Raw genomic sequence first — 17,434 nt, forward strand, 5'->3', positions numbered from 1 at the left:
AGTGGGAGAACCTCAAGAGAAGAGGGTAGAAACAGGAAAGATAGACTTGTATGAGAGTATAAGTTTCTGCTGTGAAGAGACACTCACAGAAGCAATTAATCCTGTATTGTAAGTGCTATGACTGAGCAGTATTTATTCAAAAATAGTATTTACATATTTACTTTGGGAGCACTGTTCTACCTGTGTATCTGCTGCAGTGACTAGCATACTGCAACTGCTGCACAAGTACTCAGTAAATTGATTTGTTTAAAAAAAAAAAAAACAGAGTGTGCTTATTTTTGAATCCTGGTTCTGCCACTTACGAGTTGTGTGACCTTGAACAACTTATTTAACTCCTCTATGCTTTCATTTCCTGTAGATGGAAATAGTAGTACTGTCAAGTAGGATTGATAAGAGTATTAAACAGGTAATATTTGGAAAGCACTCAGAAAAGACCCCAGTATATAATAAGCATTGTATAAATATTTGCGAATATCCTAATCATTATTTGGTTATGTTAAAACTTTATGTTGAAATTTGCCAACGGTGATCTTTTGTATATGTATGTTGCAGTTTATGATGTCTCTGGAGCAGCGAGTGACAGAAATTGTGTGGTCCTCAGTGATATCCACATTGACATCATGGACTACATCCAGCCTGCAACTTGCACTGATGCTGAATTCCGTCAGATGTGGGCTGAGTTTGAATGGGAAAACAAAGTTAGTCATTGGGAGAGTTCCTTTTATTTCTTAAGCTTTCACCCTTTTGACTAGTGTTCAATGGTGCTCTGATAAAAACTAACCCCAGTAAAAAACTGTCAGACATGAAAAACCAATTGTCTTTTAGTATCTGTTATAGCAAATTAGTCTTAACTGGAAATCATGTCAACAGTTTGGTAATTTGCTATTATAAATTGATTAGAGTAGTAGTGGTTCTTAATCTGATGGGTTAAGACATAAATAATATTTCATCTCTTTTATATATGAATAAAAATTTATCATTGATCCAAAAGAGGCCTTGTGAAGTCTTAAACCTAGATTTTTTTTTTTTAGAAATGTTCCATATTCCTCATGTTAGTCCTCATGTTAGTAAAGTTATCTATATCTGAAAGTACTAATAACCTACAGGCTGTTGGATTTTCTAGAAGATTTTTTTTACTTTTTTGTAAATAGTTGGAAGGAGGTTCTTGTATGAATACCAGTGATACCCAGCTTTCTCATTGTAAGATTTATGACCATTTTGATTTTTTTTTCCTTCCCTTGCTGCAGGTGACAGTTAATACCAATATGATTGATTTAAATGACTATTTGCAGCATATATTAAAGTCAACCAACATGAAATGCCTCACTCCAGAGAAGGTAAAATTTGATTGGGAATTCTTAAATCTGTAGAGAGTAGTGAAGATTCCTGGCTTTATTGTATTTCTTTCCTCTGCTGTATTTTTATTATTATTCAGCCTGGAAAAAGAAATGTTGTCATGGAATAGCTAAAAGAAGTTATCACGTAGAGTGTATAAACCTCCTTGTCCTAGTCTACTACTGCATCACTAACAGAAGTGCTTGAGTCCGAGTGATTTATGTAAGAATAAAGGTTTACTTGACTCACAAGTCCAGTGGTTGGAAAGTCCAGAGATGTGTATCTAGCATCAGGACAGCTACAACATGACCAACAGAGAGGATGGCGGGCGTGTGCAGGCAGCACTCTGTTTTATAAACAGCCTGGTCTTGTGAGATACACGGGGCATGTGTGCATGCATAAGCATGCCAAAATTCCAAGAGAATGGAAGAGAAGAGACTGCGGCATAGCCATCCCAGAGGGGATTAATGTCTCACTTTCCCTCTGTCTTTCCAGTGAGTGCACATACACTATAGTACAAAGTGAGGGGGGAGGGGAATGCTGTCAAACAAATAGGTTTTCGTTCATACATTTGTTTATTTCACACATACCAAGGTCAACAAAAATAGTCTCTTCCTTGATGGAGCTTTAAAGGTCTGATGCAAGAAGTAAACAAGTAAACAGGAAATACAAATATAAATTGGAATATGTACTCTTTCTTTAAAATTAGGTTTATTGAGATGTAATATGCACATAGTAACATTTAAGCTTTTTATGTGTGTAGTTATATGTGTTTTCACAAACTTATCTGGTCATTTAGCTACCTCCACCTGAATACGACTTTATGTGATCATTTTCCTATGCTTTTTGGTTTTGCCTATGTGTAGCTCTCTAGTAAAGTATTGAATGTATCAAAAATTTCTTCCAGGCTCTTTCTGGTTACTGTGGCTTTATGGCAGCCAACCTTTATGCTCGTTCCATATTTGGAGAAGATGCACTTGCAAATGTCAGCATTGAGAAGCCAATTCACCAGGGACCAGATGCTGCTGTCACTGGTCACATAAGAATTCGTGCAAAGAGTCAGGTAACAATTCTTTTTTTAAAAAGCATCTTAAACTGAAGAAAGAGATGAAGAATGTGTCTTCCTTATTTCTGTATATAGTATCTTCTGTCATATTGCTACTGTGCACATGAGATGGCATATATGTAATAATATAGTATTCTCTGAAAAGAAATAAAATTTTTTCTTCATTAAAATGGACCACCTTGAGGGCCAGCAGGTACCTAAGACATTGGATTCCCACATGACCAACCACCATTTGAGTTCTGGTCCCAGCAGCTTGAAAATCACAACATATAGATTATAAGTATTTTTAAAAGAAAAAAAGGACCATCTTTTGGGCCTATCATCCTGGGATATTTGCTTAAAACCAGATTGATTTCTGTGGAATATTCATGAAATGGATTCTCTAGAGTTTTTTGAAAGCCGAGATACAAATCTAGAGACTAAATTTTTGGGGAGTTCATTCTTGTTTATTCTGTTGATGTGAGATTATCATTCAGTAGGAGCTTAGTTAAGATGAATAACCTAGTGGTTATACATAGTTCCCGTAATTATAAACATCTTCATTCTTTTTTACAGGGAATGGCTTTAAGTCTTGGAGATAAAATCAACTTGTCTCAGAAGAAAACTAGTATATAAGAATAAACAAAAAGTCCTTGAAGCTTTACAGTTAAAATTTAGGTATGGGCTTATTGAACTCCAACATCTTTTGTACTCGTTCATGCTTCATGTTCTATGGAATCTGAATTCATGCTGGATGCATTCCAGTCAATAATTTATAGCCTTTCCCGTAAATCAGGATTGAGTTTAAAATTATAGTTTGTCTTTTGTCTTAATAGTTCTGAATGCTGTCCTTAAAGTATATGTTTCTCACATGTACGAAGACCATTTTCTCAGTACAATAAACAGATCTATTCATAAATTTTTGTTATTTTATAAATAAATGAATAATTACATAATTTTAGTTATGTATCAGTGGATTTCTTTTATTAATAGTTGGGATAAATTTAAGTTACTGTTTGAGTTTTGAATATATGCAGCTTATTAAGATAATTTACTAAGTAAGTTATATAAAATAAGATAGACCTTGATTTACTTGATTGTCTTTTACTTTTTTTGAGAGAGAGAGAGATTTGTTGTAGGGCATGTGCACTCACTGGAAAGACAGAGAGACAGAAAGTGAGAAATCACTCCCAAGAGTGGATGGCCACCCTGCAATCCATTCTGCATTCTCCTCTCTGGATTTTGGGCGTGCACATACACATGCCTGGTATGAGTTTTAAGCCTTCAGGTTCGGGAATTAAACCACGGTCATCTACATGGGAGTCCAGCAACATAACCGTGACCCCATCTGCTCATCCCTGTTTTTTACTTTTTTTTTCTTTTAAGGGTCTTACTGTAGCAGTCCTCTTGCCTCATCTTCCCAGCTGGATATAGATGCATGCCACCACACCCTGTTCTTTTTTAGGTAGGGTCTTTGTTGCCCAGGGCAGCCTCAAGCTTATGATTCTCCTTCCTCAAGGTCCCAAGTCACTTAGATTTCAAGCACACACCACCAAACCCAGCTCTTACTTTGGACCAAGGATCAAACCAGACTTCCTATGTGGTCCCAGCCTACTGAGCACAGTCTTAGCAGCACATGCCACCATGGCTGGGCCTGATTTTTACTTAATATTGTATCCTTGATATCTTTAGAAGTGTCTTATGTTTTAAAGGGCTTTTCTCTGGAAATTAGCTCCAGGGAGAAAGTATCAAAATAACTTGAGAAAACAGATCCCTCCTCAGTTTAAAGAAGTGTTATAAACTCTGACTGAAATAGACTTTCTAATTATCTTGAATAATAATGAATAGTTTTTAAATAATTTACATTTAGCTTTGGGTATTTTATGTTTGTTAGGATTTAAATTGGATCTGGCCTGTGAACTATTGCACTTTTTGTCTCCCAACTAGGCTTCAGACTACATTCGCCATGAGTCCATTGCTAAGGTCTGTGAAAGAGTTGAAGAAGGATCTCATTTCAGTGAGAGTGGGTTGATTCATGTGGAGTGTAAGGTTGATACCTTGTATAATGTCATAAACTTTGAAGCCACTTGTATCTTAAATCAGTAAACAAGACTATTATGGGGCATTTAAGATTCCAAAGCATTGAGATCTCAAAAGAACGCCACTTACTGAGTCAAGGAGTGGAGATTCTTGATGAGAGCAGAGAACTGATGGATCTTGTTTGGATTAATCATCACTTCCCCAAACTCTGTTCTGTAGAACATTAGCTTCCTTAAGTGTCAGTAGATATTCTGGGAGAAAAAGGATTCCATAGTCAAGTAAGCTTGGGGAGAGCTGCATACTGCCCTGTGCTGGGGACGTGCAGTACACATTAGCATACAAAGGATTTGGAGGGGTCCTGTAGTAAGGAAAGCAGATCAGTTCAATTTATCCCATTGTACCCTAGTCTTACTTGACCAGGAATCCATTTTTTCATGGAATACCTATTGACAGTATACATTTAGGACAGGAAAACTGACTTATTAGCATGTTAACATTATTACTTCTGTATCCACAATCAATCAGTATCAGATTTAAAATCTCAAGATTGCTTCTGTGTGTACTAGAATATATTTCTGCTGATAACTGTCAGAGGGTTACCTGCCTAATATGTTCAGACCTTTTTTGTTGAGCTCAGATTGCCTCACATTTGCATTTTCTGAAATTCATAAATAAGGAGGTGGAAAAAGACGTTAATACAGCTGTCAGATACATTAATCTATTTAATTAGTGTTACATTAGCTTTGTGTGTGTAACGTGAGCTGAATTAGATAAGCAGTACTTTGTTTAGAGAAACTGTTTACACTGTGCTCATTTCATTCGTATATAATATAGAGTCAAAGGTGGTATCAGCTTACATTAGAAAATACCGAGAGCCAGCAGGTGGTGTGGTGGTTAAGGTGCTGGACTTACACATTGCTAACTATGGTTTGAGTCCCAGACCCTGCGACTTAAGAGTCACTCCAGGCATGTGTGCATGTGTGCCTGAAACCCTGAGAGAAGACTGGAGGAAAAGGGATTGCAGCATGGCTATCCTCTCACGGGATGATTTTTCCACTTTCTCTCTCTCTCTCTCTGGCAAGGATGTACACCCAATAGCAAAAACCAGAGAGAGAGAGAGAGAGAGGGAGAGAGGGAGGGAAAGAAAGAAGATACCTTATAAATAGTACTGTGGTATCTTGTAAGAGAATAAACATCTAACACCAAGCAAGGTGTTAATGATATTAATATATTGAATGAATAAACCTATAAATCTGGAGAGAAATGGCTCTTATATTTCACTATTGTTAGGACACTAGAGGGAGCTCTGTACAATTATATCATCTTCAGAACCTTCAGATTAGAAATTAGTGCTTTAAGTTGTTTTCATAGGAAGAAAAGGCAAGGTAATTTTTCTGTTAGCAAAATTACAAGAAGAGCAAAGAGAAGTTAATATAGTTATCAGATATATCCAGACATTTGCTTACTTTGCTAATAGAAAAATTACCTTGTTTGTTCTTGTAAAAATAATCTGAAAGGCCAAGATTAATAGAAATGTTTTGCTGTCAGAAATATTTCTTTATAATTTAAAAATAATACAGGAGACAAAATTCATTTCAGGATATTTTTAAACATGAGAGAACCAGAATATCTTTCAAAACTAAAGTAATAGCAGATGTGAAATATCTGTGCTATGTATTGGATAAAATAAGTAGTTTTATTGGTAACTTGTTTCTTCCACATTGATCATTGGTCAAGTCATTGGATAATTTACAGCCTTTCTCTTTGGTCAAGATTTAGTTTAAAGTTATAGTTTGGGGACCAGCAGATGGTTATGGTAGTTAAGACACTGGACTCCCACATGGCGACCAGAGATTGAGTCCCAGCTTGCTTTCTCACTTTCTCGCTTTGTCTCCATCTCTCTCTGGTGATCACATGTGCCCCTATATCAAATTTTAAACAATAATAAATAAACTTGAAAAAATAAAAATTATAGTTTGACTTTTCTTTGGACAGTTCTGAAAACTGTCCTCAAAGTAGGGTTAGGCACACGAGTTCCCACCGTGCTGCCTTCTCCCAGGTTCTCGGTACACCATCCATGCTGTCTTATCCTCCTGGTGCTATGCTCTATGCCCAGGATCTCAGAAGCATGAATTACCAGATAGAGTATGGAAGTGCAGTTAGGATTAGGAAGATGCAGAATCCTGCCTGTCACTCACTGTCTAGTTTTGGAGAGTAGTAAATAGCCACCTTACGAATGTTGACAAGTGCAGGTATGTCACTGGGTGCTTTTTCCATGATACACGTCCTCCTCACACTGACTCTGAGGCAGTTACTCAGTTCCGTCACTTACAGATGATGGTTGCAGCTTCGAAGACAGGTAAGTAACTAGGAGATGAAAACACGTAGTCATGATGCCTAAAACTAAAGCCCTTGCCAGTAACTAGTCCCACACTGCTAATCCTTCCTTGTGCCTCGAGTTCCTCATTTGTAAGGTGCTTATCATGTCTGCTTCGCAGAGCTGATGTGAAGATGCAGTGATCTAATGTACTTATTGTGAGTATGTGGTATACAGGACATGCTCACGAACAAGTGTTCATTCTTTGCTCTCCCATTCACCTTTATTACCTCGCAGAGAAAGCTAAACCTGTTCTCACTTTCTGTACCTCCATCCGAATTTAGATCGTCCATTTTCTGCTTGATTTTAATGCTTTTTTTTAAAACACCAATAACTATAATTAAAAGAACTTCATTTTCTTGATAATTCTTTAAGTGAGATATCATTGGCACTCACCTTTGTGACTAGTTGTTGTATTCTTTTTTTCTAACTTCTTGACCTCAACTGTTGTTTACCTCAGCTAAATGTGCCCGTCAACAAACCACATTCCTCATATGATATTATAGATTGTGATGAACATACTGGTTTTGCTTTCAGAATGACAGTCAAATGACTGGTTATTTAAAAAGTCAGCTTTGGGCCAGCAGATGGCATGGTGGTTAAGGGCGCTGGACTCTCACATGGCCAACCGCAGTTCAAGTCCTGAACCTGGCAACTTACTTTCTCACTTTCTCTCTCCCTCTCGCTCTCTCTGTCTCTCTCTCACTCTCACTCTGTCCCTCTCTGGTCAAAACTGAAATAAATAAAGTTAAATAAAATATTTTTTTTTTAAAGTGAGCATAGGGCTGGCTCCCATGACCTCCTGATTCAGGCAACTGGATCCTGCATGGACAACTGCACAGTTTGAATCCTGGACCTGACAGCTTGAGAAACATGCTGGGTATGTGTGTATGTGTCCAAAATCCCAAAAGGAGGAAAAGATGGAAGTAAAGGGGTTATATCATGACCATTCTCCTTGGGAGAGTGCTTTCTCCTTTCTCTCTCTCTCTCAGCCTTTGCCTGCGACAAGTCCAGCAAAATAAAGAAAAAAAAGATAAATCAAGGACAAGTTACAGTGGCTATGGTATTTAGGGTCGCGACTGATCAGAAGTCACTTAGAATTTTAGCTCTTTCTCTGCTTTCTTCATTTACAAATCGCAGGATCTCTTTAAGTCAATTACGCCATGACAAAGGCATGTGCCCCTTTTTTGAGAGATTTTTGCTATAGGATGCATGTTTCCTCACTGGAGAGACAGAGAAAGACAGAGACAGAAAGCAAGAAATCACCACCTGGGGGAGTGGGCATGTCACAATCCCGTCTCTTCCCTTCTCTCAGGATTTTGGCCGCACATTCACACACACCTAGCATGAGTTTCAAGCTGCCAGGTCTCAGATTCAAACCCTAGTCAACCACATGAGAGTCCAGTGCCTTAACCACTACACCACCTGCTGGTCCCAGATTTGTGCCTTTTATCTGGGTTTCTGTATATAATTGTGGGGTTCTGAGAAAACTTTATACTGCATATATTCTGGAATAATTATAAAACCAACAAGATGTATAAATGAAACAGCACAGTGAACTGAAATTGTTCTGGATGAGTCTTCCCCATGTTTGTTTGTTTTTTGTTTTTGTTTTTTTTTAATGCCAGAGGGCACATATATGTGTGTTCATGTAAGAAAGAGAGAGTGTACACACATCTCCCAATGGAGCCAGGTCATGCCCACAGTCCTTTTCCCACAGTGCTTCATCCTGCCAGGATCTTGGGGATTTGTGCATGTACCTAGGGTAAAGCTGACAGAGCCAGGATTCAATCCCTGGTGGACAACATGGAATCTGACTTGCTCTCACAGCACCTAACCACTGTGCCATGGGCCTGGCCTTTATAAATCTTTCTAAATCATGTTCCAGTTCTCCAAGTAACTTTCCAAAAATAAACAGGTATGTATTTGGGCCTGTTTCCTTATCTGTAAGTTGAAACAATTTAGTAAACAGACCTTCATGATTTCCAGCTAAGTAATCCATACTTAAAAAGTCTTGTGTTTGAGCCAGAAGATGGTGTGGTAGTTAAGGCACTGGACTCCCATATAGTCGACCACAGTTTGAGACTCGGACCTGGCAGCTTTAAAATCATGCCAGATAATTATACGTGTCTGCCCAAAATCCTGAGAAGAGAATGGAAGGAAAGGGGCTGCAGCATGGCCTTTCCCCCAGGGGGTGATTTCTCACTTTACCTTTCTCTCTCTCGCTCTCTCTCTCTCTCTCTCTGCTGAGCATATGCAACCTTATGACAAAATCCTTTAAAAAAAATCCTTCTGGATTTGTTTCTGTTTTTCAGATTTTTGCCATAGAAACCAAAGACGGAAAATGAGAAATCACCCCCCAGGGAAAATAGCCACATCTCAATTTCTTCTCCATTCTCCTAGGATTTTGGACATGCATGCACATGTTCCCAGCATGATTTTTTAAGCCTCCAGGTCTAGGGCTTGAGCTGTAGTTGGCCATGTGAGAGTCCAGTGCCTTAACCACCATGCCACCTACTGGCCCCAAAAGCCTGTGTTTTTGTTGTTGTTGTTGTTTTGGGTTTTTTTTTTTTGAGAGAGAGATTTTTGCTATAGGGTGTGTGGGAGATGGCCACACCACAATCCCTTCTCCATCCATCCTCCTCTTGGGATTTTGGGCATGCATGCACATGTGACCAGCATGACTTTCACGCTGCTGGATCCAGGACTCGAACCACAGTCAGCCATGTGGGAGTCCAGCGATGTAACCATTATGCCATCTGCTGGTCCCAAAAGCCTTGTGTTTTTACAGCTACGTCTTCAGTAAATTTTATTACCAACTTAGATATTGCCACCCACAGGACCTAAAATTCACATTGCGAAGAAATGGCACTTAATTTTTATTTAGTTTATTGCCAGAGGGAACAGAAAATGGCACTTCCATTTATTCACTGCTTGCTGGAGAGAGAGAGAGAAAGTACCCCTCAATGGGACGTGGTCAGGCAACAATCTTTTTCCCCTGTTTCTCCATCCACTGAGGATGTTGGACACACACACACACACACAAATAGGTCAAGCTGTTTGTCATACTGACGGTCAGAATTCAAATCCTAGTTGGCCATGCGGGATCTGACTCCCCATGCACAGGGTTTAACTGCTGCACTACAGGGCTGGCCCCAAATGAACTATGTTGCTGCTGCATCTCGTTCTACCGCTGTGTTCTCTAGTTAGTTATGCTAGAATTCCAGCAGTTACCCTTTACCCTCACCGCATTATCTCATCACCAAGCCCTGTATTTTCCGTTCTTCATTATCTTTAGAATCTGTTTTCCCTTCATCCCCGGTGCCATTGCACTCATCTTTAACCTTGTCTACTGCAGTGGCTTAACCATACATTCCAGAGTAATTTCAAAATTAAAGCCTGTGCTTTATTCTCGATGATGTACAGCAGTATTTACACAATTCTTAGACCTGGTCAGACTCTTCCCTTCTATTACTGTCTTGAAAATACATATCAAAAAAGAAATGGGCCAGCAGGTGAGGTGGTGATTAAGGCACTACTGAATCCCAGATGGCTGATTCTGCAGTTCAGGTCCTGGACCCGGTGGCTTGAAACAACATGCCAGGTACATGTGCACACTTAGGGAGAACAATGAGAATGGAGGAGTAGGGACTGACTGCTGTGTGGCCACCTACCCTGGGAAGTGGTTTCTCACTTTCCCTCCCTCTGTCTTCCTCTGGGGAATGTGTATGCCTTATACCAAAAACTAAAAAAAAAAAAAAAGTCCAAAGACTTTAATAATAAAGATTTAAAATTATCGGGACTAGCAGGTGGTGTGATAGTTAAGGTGCTGGACACTCCCACATGGCTGACCATGGTTTAACCTGAACCTGGTCTCTCTCTCTGCATGTGTCTCTCTGGTCAAATTAAAATAAATGAATAAAATTAAATAATTATTTTTTTTAAAAGATTAAAATTATCTGTGGCCAGCAGATGGCAAAGTGATTACATCACTGGACTCCCACATGACCAACTGTGGTTCGAGTCCTGGACCTGGTGGCTTGAAATTCACGCTGGGCCCGTAAGTATAGGTGCCTAAGATCCTGGGGGAAGAATGGAGGAGAAGGGATTGTGGCATGGCTATCACCCCTAGAAAGTGATTTCTCACTTTCTCTCTTACTGTGTCTCTCTCCAGCAAGTGCAGATGCCCTACGATAAAAACCTCTACAAAAAAAAAAAAAAAAAATCAAGATGCTCTAAAATGAGTGTTGAACAAGTAGTGTTAAGTGTCTACAGTGTGTACCAGTACCCAATAGATAGTAAATGCTCAATAAATATTTGTTGAGTGACCAAAGCTTGAATAAAGCATGATTAAATCACACGATCATCATGTATCTATGAAAATGTTAGTTGAGAAAAAAAACCACTCTAAAAATATGTTTCCTAAGTACAGATGAGTTAGGATGTGTTGGTATACTGCCCGACTCTCCAACTGAATAGAACATGGAAATACTGCATCAGTGATAGCACTAGTACATCTTGAAAATAAATGCTCTTTACGCCACCCCCTTACCTCAGTTACTGGATGTAGCTAAGATTTCTCTGGCTAGAATCCCTGATTCCAGCACTTGTGATTTTTAGATCTGTGATCTTGATTTGGACTTCAATGTGGCTGAAATTTCAGCCTCTTCTGGGCCCACCCAACAAGCTGGCATCCCCTTTTGAGTAAGCACTGCATTCTCATGAGAGGGTGGAGTCTGACTTTTAACCACACAACTCACCAGCCAAACCGTTGAGAAAATGCCCGTCTGGCTCAAGGAGTCTATCTGGGAAAATACTTGAACTCTGCTAGGCTATGCAGACCATTTCTTAAAACCCAGCGACATAAAAAAGTGAATCTAATGAATTATAATCAAAATGTTTTACTTCTACAAAGTTGTTTAAAGGTGCACTTTTTAAAAATGACCCTTGCTTTGGGGCCAGCAGATGGTGTAATGATTGTGTCGCTGGACTCCCACATGGCTGACCATGGTTCTAGTCCTGAACCTGGAGGCTTGAAACTCAGGCCAGGCACATGTGCATGTGTGCCCAAGATCCTGGGAGAAGAAGGGATTGCCGCATGGCCATCGCCCCTTGCAGGTGGGGGATGAGATAATTTCTCTCCTTCTGTCTCTCTGCCTCTGTCTCTCCAGCGTGCACATGTACCCTATAGCAAAAATCTCTCTTTAAAAAAATAAATAAATAAAGGTTCTTGCTTTGAGTGAAGATAACTCTTTTGTTTGGCTAGGAGTAGCGTTTTTCAAACTGTCTCCCTACTTGAAAACTGGTATTCTATAAGCTAGACCAATGTGTTCCCACAACAAAAATCAGATCATGGGGACCAGCAGTTAGCATAATGGCTATGTCACTGGACTCCCACGTAGTCGACCGCGGTTTGCGTCCCGGACCCGGTGGCTTAAAACTCACGCCGGGCGCGTGTGCATGTGTGCCCAAGATCCTGAGAGGAGAACGGAGGAGAAGGGATTGCGGCGTGGCCATCCCCCCTGGGGGGTGATTTCTCGCTTTCTGTCTCTATGTCTCTCTCTCTCTGTCTGGTGAGTGCACGGGCCTTATAGCGAAAACCTCTCAAAAAAAAAAAAATCAGATCATGGTGGTCATTTTCTCAAGTCCAAGAAAACACAAGTTGGTAGAAAGAATTTTGTCACTTTTATGTGTCTTCTCTATAAATGTTTTCCACACTTTAATACATGATAGCAAATTATTTGGCCGGCTGAGTGTTCTCGGTTTAACAGCTTGTCTTTCTGGCCATCTATCTGTGCTTCTGGTGGTTTTATATTGCATACACATATTTTCTAATAAATTGTTCCTTGTTCATCGAATTGAATGGAATATGTCAGTACTTCATGGTGGTAGGAAAAGACAACTTGATTTTCAAGTGCTCCACACTGACCTAGATGTCAGCCTGATACGTAACTTACAAATTCCTACTCAGTGATTTATTCAGATCATGTCTGTGAAGGCACTATTTACTGTCATGAACTAAGCGTTGATGGAACCTTAAGGCCAAGTTTGGGTAGTCTCTGGCATGTGCCTTTGATGTAAAGAACTCTGGAAAAGCCCTGAAGCGTGTGCCCTGCTTTGTTTTGTTTTAGTTTGCTATATGGCACATGTACTCACCAGAAAGAGACAGAGAGGTTGGGGGACGTGAGAAAGCACCCTCAAGAAAGGTTGGCCACATCTCAGTTCCTTCTTGATTCTCCTCTTGGAATTTTGGGTATGCAAGTACACATGTCCAACGTGTTTTTCTAGCCACCAGGTCTAGGACTCAAACTACACAGTTGTCCATGTGGGATCCAGCTGGCTTAACTACCACACTATGGGCTGGCCTTGTGCTCTGGTTTCTGGCATTCAACCAAGGTTTTTCCTCCTCCTTTCCAACCTAATATGTAGGATGGGGACTTACTACTAGGGCCCTTGGGTTCTAACTCATAATTATATCTGCTCTATGAAGGAACTTCAGAAAGTTAATGAAAATATGGAATTAGAGCATGAGTTTATTTATTTTGAGAGAGTTTTTTATTTTTTTTGTCTTCTGTTTTGTTTTGCTATAGGGTGCATGTGCTCACTAGAGAGAGAGAGAGAGAGAGAGAGTGAGAGAGAGAGAGAGAGAAACCCTCTCCTCCCTAGAAGATTAGCCATGCCTCAATCCCTTCTCCTCCATTCTTCTCCTAAGATTTTGGGCATGCACACACACTCATGGCCAGTGTGAGTGTCAAGCCTCCAGATCCAGGACTCGAACGGCCACTGGCCATATGGGAGTGGGAGTCCAGTGCCTTAACCACTTCACCAGCAGGTGTGAATTTACTTTGGTACAAAAAACTTTGAAACCTATCATAGTTTTCCTAATACACAGTTTCAATGATTTTTTTGAAAACCCTCCTCCTATGTCCAGTACTATGCTACATCCTGAAATTACTAAGAATTAAGATATAATCTGATGGGGTCCGCAGGTGGAATGGTGGTTGAAGTGTTGGACTCCTATATGGCTAACTGCAGTTCAAATCCTGGACTTGGAGGCCCAAAAATCACAACAAAAAAAAATAGATTAATGAATTTTTAAAAAGGTACAGTCTGATAAATACACACACACACACACACACACACACACACACACATATATTTATTTATTCCATGTTTAAAAGAGACAGATACAGCACCCCAGCCGGGTCTCCACTCTACAACCCACCCCTACCTAGCCTGAGCCAGCCCAGATCACAAGTACACGTATGCCCAGCATACTCGGGAGGCTCTAGGCCTGAACCAGCAACCTTCCTGTGTAGGTCAGCCCCACACAACGTTGTGCTAAACCACTGTGCTGATGAATATTTTAAGGGCACCCAAACACCTAATCAGACGACTCTAACTATCTGAGTCGTGAGAATGCGCCAGCTGCTGTGAGACCACAGAAAACTGGTGGCCTTCAGAAGAAAGTTGCTCCTAGTTTCATAAAGGTGGCATTTGAACTAAGCCTTGAGAATAAGAAACTTGCCAGCTAAATGTCAGAAAAGGGATTGAGGGAAAGGGGTGGGGAAGACATTCCAGCCACAGATGGGATAGTCACAGGGGTGCAAGTTCTGCTGACTCGGAGGGCTTGGGGCGGCAATGGCAGACATGCTGAAGATGACAGCCAAGGGTCAGATCAGAAGGACAGATTGAGGCATTCGAAGCTTATCTTGCATGAACCATATCTCGAATGAAGAAATATTAAGAATTTTAAGCAGATACATGCCAGTCAGATTTGCCTTTAGGGAAAAAAACTATGGAAAATAGATCTGAAATGTGGGAGACCCGTTAGAATCCTGTTGTGAAAATGAAATGCAAGAGTAGCTTTGACTGAACATGATGTGGAGAATGGGACACAGTGGGGCACATGTTCAAAGGAGGTAGGAACCTTAAAAAAAAAGTTAGAGTCAGGTGGTGTGGTTGTTAAAGCGCTAGACACTCACATGTCCAACCACTGTTCAAGTCCTGGACCCGGCAGCTTGAAACATCAAGAAAATCATGTTGCGTGCGTGTGTATGCATGTCCAAAATCCCAAATCCCAAGAGGAGAGTGGAGAAGGAATTGTGGTGCGACCAGCTCCTCTGGTGGAGTGTGTGTGAGGGGGTATATTTCTCATTTTTCCTCTCTTTCCAGCAAGCACGTGCACCCTATGGCAGAAACCATAAATAAATAAATAGACAAATAAACAAACAAATGTATGTTACATGTTTCCCTAAGGCAAAGGGTGCTCTGAAAAAATAGGTAGGGGGATCAAATCTTCTTTTCCTCTTTAACTTTCCTGTCTTAAAGGGTTACTGAAATAACAAGTAAAATCTGTAACACTGTAAAATATACAATGGATAGTTATTAACAGCATTGGCAGGGGCTAATAGATGGTGTGGTGGTTGAGGCACTCGCTGGACTCCCACATGGTCAATTACAGTTCGAGTCCTAGACCTGGTGGTTTCCTTTCTCACTTTCCTTCTCTCTCTCTCTCTGTCTGTCTCTTTCTCTTTGTCTGTCTCTCTCTCATGAGAACACATGCCCTATAGCAAACTTAAAATAATAATAAGTAAAATAAATAAAAATAGCATTTGCACAGTGATCTCCATTCATAGAGCTGATACCATGAGGTTGAATTATATGAAATTGTCTCTTTTATGGGTTAAAATGGTCAAATGTTAGCAATTTAATGTGATCCAACCTAATAGATTATGGATTACTTAGTTCTAGTTTTTCCTGTTACTTGAGACTGTATCATTGCCTTTTTTTTCCTTCCTTTAAGTTCTTGCCATAGGGTACATGTGCTGTATAAAGAGAGAGAAAGAGGAAAAGTGAGAAATCACCCCCTGGGGGGTGCATCCCTTCATTCTCTTGGGATTTGGGGCATGTGCACACACAAAAGCCCAGCATGATTTTCAAGCCGCTGGGTTCGGGACTTGAACTATAGTCAGCCATGTAGGAGTTCAGAGCCTTTACCACCTCACCACCTGCTGGCTGTGCTTTTTTTTTTTTCCTTTTTAAAAACAAGCAGTATATTTCATCAAGAGGAGTTCCAGGAATGCTGGGGAGGCGAGCATGGTAGAGAGAAAGTGTGCAGGCTCTAGAGTCAAATAAACCTGGTACTTGACTTTTCTCTATGATTTATTAACTGTAATTGTGGGCAAGTCTGTTTCAGTTCTTCTATTTTTCCTGGAAAATGGGAGTAAATGGTGGCTGCTTGTAGGGGTTTGAAATGAGAAAAGTCATGGTGTGTGGCTTGTAAAAAGTGTTGAATAAAAGTTGTTCTCGGCTCTTCCCCATCTCCTCTTCCCCCGCTTTTTTCCTACTAGTTCATAGGAAGTTTGCATACAGGGGCCAGCAGGTGGCGTATGGCTCAGTGGCTAAGATGCCGGACTCCCACATGGCTGACCGTGGCTCAAGTCCTGGACCCAGAGACTTGAAAATCATGCCTGATGTGTGTGTGTGTGTGTGTGTGTGTGTGTGTGTGTGTGTGCCCCAAATCCTGAGAGGAGGGTGGAGAAGGGGTTGCAGCATAGCCATTCTCCTGTGGGAGGGGGTTCTCACTTTCCCTTTCACTGACTCTCTCTCTCTCCAGCAAGCCCATGCATGCTATGGCAAAAACAAACAAACTAAAAAGAAAAAAGTAAAAAAGGAAAGAAAGAAAAAATAGTTTAGCATAAAATTCTCATTTCTTCCTATGTCCCAAAAGCACTGAGTTATGCCAAGGATTTTGGTGTTTGTAAGAAATATTCAGGGACTGGACAGTGGCACAGCAGTTAAATGTGATGTTCTGTGAGCTGACCCCCATGCGAAGGTTCTGGGTTCATATCTGTAGACCTCTATGAGTGTGCTGGGTTTTCACATGCCATGAACGAGGGCTGCCTGAGGCTAGAGGTGAAGCATGATATCGATCGATATCTTACTGGGGGTGCTGTCTCTGTCTTGGCCATGGAAGAAAAAAAAAAAAAAAAACAAGAAAAAAATCAGCTGTCGTAATTTCAAGCCAACATCTTTAGGCTGAGTGACCGTTTAAACTATCAAACATCATTCCGTGGAATAACGTTAGTGCACAATTTGTATCAAGTTTTTCCGGGAATGCCATGAGCCTCACTTTTTACATCATTCAGGAAGTTACTCATGTAGCCCAGACTTCCAATAAGCTTATATATATAGACTGTGTCATCCTTCCCTGGAAGTGTCATCACCATTCATTTTGTTTTGATGTGATAAGTGCTTTTCAAAAAGGAAAAAAAAATCGAAATACTAATTTCTTTACATTTCTGATTCCGAATCCAACCTCAAAAGGTGAATTCACAATTGCCTGAGTCTCTACACCCTTAGGTCCCAACAGCACAGCTGGATTTCTGCCTCAGTTTCTCTGCTTAACATTTTCACTCCCTGCTAAGGAGTTCTGATTTTGCATTAATTCTGTGGGCTTTGTTTGTTTGTTTGTTTGTTTTATTGAGTTCTTACTTTGTGCAAGCGCTTCATGTCACAGCACGTATGAGGTGAGCAAGACAAGATCTTTGCACTCATGAGCTTACTTACATTCTTGTGACAACCAAGTAAGGTATTTTCAGAATGGCCTAGCAAGAGGAAGGAGACAGACAGGT

The 17,434-nt window shown here is 40.3% G+C and overlaps 1 protein-coding gene across 2 annotated transcripts in view; it reads left to right on the forward strand.

Annotated features, from left to right (window-relative positions):
• Positions 1 to 5,364, forward strand: part of COPB1 (coat protein complex I subunit beta 1) — a 42,682-nt gene extending 37,318 nt beyond the window's left edge. The window contains exons 18-22 of one of the 2 annotated variants that reach the window (XM_027768681.1): positions 553 to 698; positions 1,248 to 1,337; positions 2,243 to 2,398; positions 2,957 to 3,058; positions 4,328 to 5,364. In XM_027768681.1, the coding sequence (XP_027624482.1) occupies positions 553 to 698; positions 1,248 to 1,337; positions 2,243 to 2,398; positions 2,957 to 3,016 (452 nt within the window). In that variant the 3' untranslated portion in view covers positions 3,017 to 3,058; positions 4,328 to 5,364. Of the gene's footprint in view, positions 1 to 552; positions 699 to 1,247; positions 1,338 to 2,242; positions 2,399 to 2,956; positions 3,300 to 4,327 lie in introns of those variants that run through there. The other variant, XM_014584720.2, reaches the window with a different exon arrangement.
• The last annotated feature ends 12,070 nt before the right edge of the window (positions 5,365 to 17,434 follow it).

Source organism: Tupaia chinensis, unplaced genomic scaffold (assembly GCF_000334495.1).
Source record: "Tupaia chinensis unplaced genomic scaffold, TupChi_1.0 Scaffold000077_1, whole genome shotgun sequence".
Taxonomy (NCBI): domain Eukaryota; kingdom Metazoa; phylum Chordata; class Mammalia; order Scandentia; family Tupaiidae; genus Tupaia; species Tupaia belangeri.